At 41.4% G+C, this 6,000-nt stretch overlaps 1 protein-coding gene across 1 annotated transcript in view; it reads left to right on the top strand.

Moving 5' to 3' along the window:
- Window positions 1-4,261: 4,261 nt before the first annotated feature.
- LOC124008152 (prostaglandin F2 receptor negative regulator-like) overlaps window positions 4,262-6,000 on the top strand; it is a 50,890-nt gene continuing 49,151 nt past the window's right edge. The window contains exon 1 of the mRNA XM_046319193.1: window positions 4,262-4,523. Coding sequence (XP_046175149.1) covers window positions 4,484-4,523 — 40 coding nt within the window. The 5' untranslated portion in view covers window positions 4,262-4,483. The remainder of the gene's footprint in view (window positions 4,524-6,000) is intronic.

Raw genomic sequence — 6,000 nt, 5'->3', positions numbered from 1 at the left:
GATATGATGGTGTGTGTGTGTGTGTGTGTGTGTGTGTGTGTGTGTGTGTGTGTGTGTGTGTGTGTGTGTGTGTGTGTGTGTGTGTGTGTGTGTGTGTGTGTGTGTGTGTGTGTGTGTGTGTGTGTGTGTGTGTGTGTGTGTGTGTGTGTGTGGGAGGGATATGATGCTGTGTGTGTGTGTGTGCGCATTTGCGTTTAATGAACTGCACATGACTGTTAACACAGGTTTTTGCACCCATTTTTTTACAAGCATTTCGCTACTCTTGCATTAACATCTGCAAGCATGTGTATGTGACCAATAAAATGTTATATGAAAAAACCTCTCCATCACACACCTGTTCTCTATATAAACCCTAGATGGCGCTTTGCTTCCATGTTCATTTAATCTGCTCGCATGCCTATTCAACAGTAATAGTGGAAGTGGGTGGGCCAGGGACCTACTTGTGGGCCATTAACGTTTTCCTTTGAATCACATTTAAACGAGTTAGTTGACAGAAATCTGAATATGTTCCTGAAAGACTTTGGCTGGATCACTGACAGCGAGTAAACGTTTGGGAACCAGTTTGATGACAGACCGGCAGGAGTCACAATAAAGTTAACCGAACGTAGCAGGCGTAAGAGAAACGCCTGAACGGAGTTCCCACATCCAGGTTTTCAGCAGAAAAGGAAGCTAGGTTGAAAATAGCTGTATCCCTGATACACACTGAGGCTACAGTAAACTCAGGTTTATCACTCAGAGCCATGTTCGACAGTCTGAACTCTGACCCCTAAACAAATCACTTCCAGTCCCTGGGTTAAATCATTGTGCCCTTAGGCACATATCTAAGATCAACCTACTGCCTAAAACAAAGTGAAAAGGATGTGGTTTGACCTTCAGTTTCCTGTCTGGGTTGTTAATATTGTACAGTCAGTCACTTTCAGTTATTCACACTGAGGTACTAAGGCTTCAGCCTTCAGACAGAGACGTCATTCACATGCATTCCATGTTAAAGATTGGTAAGGAGAAAATGGGTCAGAAAGACAAGAGCCGTGTGTGGTCAGTCACTCTGTTGTGTGGCCCAGTATAAATAGAGGTCTGGGTGACTGTGTGTGTGTGATGTGACCGTGAGCCGATACATCTACCATTTGGCTTTGGGCACCTGCCAGCCGTGCGCCTGTCCCCAACACACACACTTGTTGCACACACTTAGACCCACAAACACACACCAACACCCAAATCAAATGTTATTCATCACATTCTTCGTAAACAACGGGGTAGACTAACATTGAGATGCTTAGTTACACACACATGCACACATACACACACACACAGAGTCTTGTACAGCTAAACAAAAGTCCCATTCAAAATCCTATTTTCTCCAACCCTAAACCTAACCCGCACTTTCTAAACTATACCTACAGCAAATACAGTGGCAAGTCTTCAGAGGTGTCAGGTTCTTCTACAACCCAGTCCCAAAATCAATCCCCAGCACCAATCCCTATTAATTTGCTCACACACACAACATAAAAAATATATGGATTTAACTAGGCAAGTGAGTTAAGAACAAATTCTTATTTACAAAGACTGCCTACCCCAGCCAAAACCTGACCCAAATGACACTGGGCCATTTGCAGGACTCCCAATCACAGCCAGTTGTGATGCAGCATGCAATTGAACCAGGGTCTCTAGTGACACCTCTAAGACTGAGATGCAGTGCCATAGACCGCTGCACCACTCAGGAGCCCAAAACATACACATTTATACTGACTCTACACACACACACTGACATGCAATCATCATATACTTTGCTGCTACTCTGTTTATCATATTTCCTGATGCCTAGTCACCTTACCCCTATACATATCTACATCTATCATTCCAGTATCCCTGCATATTGTACATATGGTATTGGAACTGACCCTGTATACTGTATAGCTTACTTACTTCTTGTGTTCTTATTTCACGTGTTTTTGGTATACCTTGTGTTATTTTTAACACTAAATTGATATTGATTACTGCATTTTGTGGTTTAGAGCTTGCAAGAAAGGCATTTTACTGTACTTGTGCATATGACATTAAAGGGGGAATTTCACTCAGAAACAAACTTTTGGTATTTTTTTCATTAGTCCACTGTTGATACGCTCCCAAAATGTTTTTCATGTCAGCAGTCAAGTTTTCAAGATATTGAACTTAAGAAAAAAAAGTGTCTCCAGCCACATCATCATTCAACTTCTGATACATGTTTTGGGGCAGCAGATAGCCTAGTGGTTAGAGCGTTGGGCCTGAAAGGTTGCTGGACCTGAAAGGTTGCTGGATCAAATCCCTGAGCTGACAAGGTAAAAATCTGTTGTTCTGCTCCTGAACAAGGCAGTTAAACCACTGTTCCCCATTAGGGTCATTGTCAATAAGATTTTGATCATAACTTTACATTTTTTTATTTATTTCACCTTTATTTAACCAGGTAGGCTAGTTGAGAACAAGTTCTCATTTACAATTGCGACCTGGCCAAGATAAAGCATAGCAGTGTGAACAGACAACAACACAGAGTTACACATGGAGTAAACAATTAACAAGTCATATACAAGTCTATATACATTGTGTGCAAAAGGCATGAGGAGGTAGGCGAATAATTACAATTTTGTATTCCATATTTATGTACGGCAGGGTAGCCTAGTGGTTAGAGTTTTGGACTAGTAACCAAAAGGTTGCAAGTTCAAATCCCCGAGCTGACAAGGTCATTTATCTGGTCACATATCTGTCATCTGCCCCTAAACAGACAGTTAACCCACTGTTCCTAGGCCATCATTGAAAATAAGAATTTGTTCTTAACAATAGAAATACACAAAAATGATGCTGATTCATGATTTTGACTGGCTGAGAACATTGAAGTCATTTAGCAGACGAGAAAAGGTGCCTGTCTGTCTCATCCCAACATGTTCATTACTATGCGAGAACTAATTTCAACATTGAAACAATATTGCAAATGTCGGACAGACAGCAAGGTTTGTACAAATCTCCGCTGTTGATAACTAAATGTTAGTCGAAAAGAAATGTGAGATAATATCTATATGCTTTTTATAGTGGAGATCATCTTTATAAATTGCCTGGCTGGGCTAATGAGACAGTGGATTGCGCAGTCAGATGGAACACAGTAAATAGGCACTTTAACATCATAGATGTAGCTTGTAGTAACTTGTGGAATAGACACCGAGTGGAATGCGGTTTTACCCAATCAGCATTCAGGATTAGACTCACCCTTGCATAATATCTTGACAACTCGACTGCTGACATGCCAGACATTTTAGCACTATATCAACAGTGGATTAATGAAAATATCACTTTTGAGTTAAATTCCCTTTAAAACTTGAAACTACACACCTCTTAGTGGCCCCTTGTAGATGTGAAATGATCTGACAGCATAATTTCAATAGGCTAATACCCTGACTATACTGCTAGCTTTGCAAATAAATTTAGGAATCTATGTTAATCAATTATTGCACCCAGCGTCTGCAATGCCAAGGGATAAAATAGAAGTCATTCCTATTTCTGACACAGATCTTGCTGAAAGTCCTGCCTCTCCCATCTCCTCATTGGTTTATAGAAGCAGGTGCCCACGTGCCATCTCCTCATTGGTTATACCCACGTGGGTGATTGAAAGATTAAATGTTTTGCCGGTTGTTGTGGTAATACTATGAAAGTTTAGATGCAATCACTATATAAATTCAAAGATTGAAAAGCCTGGAAGGAGGAGAGATGACTAGAAACGATTCGGTTGACCGTTTTATGTGTGGATTAATCCTCGGATTTCAGGTAAAATAACAACTCAATGTTTACATCCCAGGACAAATGAGCTAGCACCAGCAAGCTAGCTAAATATGACAAATTGGCGAGCAAGTGCAAGCTAGCTAAATAGGACAAATTAGCTAGCAAGTGTAAGCTAACTAGCTAAATTGCCATACATGTTTAATGCTTTTCGACCTGTCCCCAAATGAATGGCATTGGTTGAGTTTGTTTTGATATTTTAACCTGCGAATCGTGATCGCGTTTGGTGTAGGGGGACAAAATAAATGTGTGCATGATAGCGCCTGCCGGTTTGGGTTCCGTGTAACGTTACACATACTGTATCGATGATGATGATATTCTGTAGGCATATTATTCAGCTCTAAATAGCCACTAGTGAGACCACATGAGATGAGACATGGGACAGAGCTACCTGTGTAAATCCCTCCGCTACTCCCCTCCTCCAAAAACTGACTTCCGGACACGGCAACGTTGTTCCCTCCCTCTCCAAAACAGTGGACTTTCACTGTACGCGCGTCCATTTAACGGATATCCGAACGTCTTCTCGCCAGTGTCGGTTCTCGTAGACAGCGTTTTGGGGATTTCTTAGAGGTCGCCGGTGGTTGGGTTTTTGAACTGAAGGTCCGAGAGGACTCCTTTCACCCGTGGCTGATTTTAATGACAAAGGAACGAACTGGGAGTTAAAAAGAAGCGAATTTGCAGGATGGAACATCTATCTCTTCTACTCTTGTTTTTATCGATGGGTAAGTTATATTTGAAAAAGGGTTGTCAAACGGTCTGTTAATATCGTCATAACGCGTGTGCTGTCGTTTAGTGGGAACTATTAGATTGACATGTACACGCGGGCACGTTTTCACTTAACCTGAATCTCCATTGACAAAGCAATTAGTCAAATTAATTTAAAGGCAACGCTATCAACAGATTTTTACTGATCATGCTGTTTCTCCTAAATTAATGACATGACTGAGTTTTTCCAAAACGAACATTTTTTAATATGAATAGATTTTCCCACGCCCAACTTCCTAGTTACATGTAGGCTACCGTGGTTGGTCACAGAAGAGGGTGTGTGGCAATTTTCCATTTCAGCTCGAGCCTTAAATCCCAGTCGAAACTTTTAATCGTTCAATCAAAGGAGAACGAGCGAGATAATTGATGTCATTAAATTAATCAAAAGATAAGATGACAACCCTGACAATGGTCCAGTTACATGGAGGCACCATAACACGCGATGGGTAGCCGTCCAATTCGCATAGATCCCCTTGATCAGTTGACAATTTAACTAATGTAGTTGAATTTGGACTGGAGCACTGTCCACCACTGATGGACTTATGCTAACCAATGACTAATAACAGATCTCCGTGATCAAGGCAGGAATATCCTTTTCGTTTAGTTGACCGGACCCATTTTATTTCACAACGGTGTCAGATTGTGTAGGATGGGGAGTGTGTGTGTCTGGCAACGTATATTCTGCGTCGCATAAGGCTTCCTTGTGCCATTGTTTGTGTGAGCGGCTAAATTTAAATTAGTGTGGTACCTTGAGATTATCAAATGTCTCCAGTTAACATGTCTCCCGCCTTCATGGAGCAGGGGTGTGTGCCCGTCTGCCCTTTCCTACGGCTTTAAAGGCTTCCGCATGGTTCCCAGCCGAAACCGTTCAGAAGAGTTCGTGCATATTATAACGATATTTTCTTTCTTTTGGGGATTTTTCTTGAGGCAAGCCGGAGTCCACGCCATTTCGTTGTGACTGGTCAGTATGGATTCTGCAGGAAAGCTGTCATTCAAAGTGTATTCATACACTTTATTTTAACTGAAATATTGCACCAAACAGCGTAGTTAATGTCGCGTTTACATTTTTGTTCAGTGTCCATGTAAAGTGTTGGCCCCATGTTTAATGATCAAAAATAAAAGATCCCAGAAATGTTCCATACACACATACTTTCTCTCAAATTTGGTGCACAAATTTGTTTCCATCCCTGTTAGAAAGCATTTCTGCTTTGCCAAGATAATCCACCCCCTGACAGGTGTAGTATATCAAGAAGCTGATTAAACGCCATGATCATTACACAAGTGCACCTTGTGCTGGGAACAATAAAATGCCATTTTAAAATGTGCCGTTTTGTCACACAACACAGGGCCACATATGTTTTGAGGGAGCGTGTAATTGCCATGCTGACTGCAGGGATGTCCACAAGAGCTGCTGCCAGAGAACTTAATGTTAAT

The sequence above is a fragment of the Oncorhynchus gorbuscha genome, linkage group LG21, assembly GCF_021184085.1.
Source record: "Oncorhynchus gorbuscha isolate QuinsamMale2020 ecotype Even-year linkage group LG21, OgorEven_v1.0, whole genome shotgun sequence".
In the NCBI taxonomy this organism is placed as follows: domain Eukaryota; kingdom Metazoa; phylum Chordata; class Actinopteri; order Salmoniformes; family Salmonidae; genus Oncorhynchus; species Oncorhynchus gorbuscha.
Note: the sequence above shows the minus strand (reverse complement) of the source record. Positions and strands in the feature narration are given on the sequence as shown.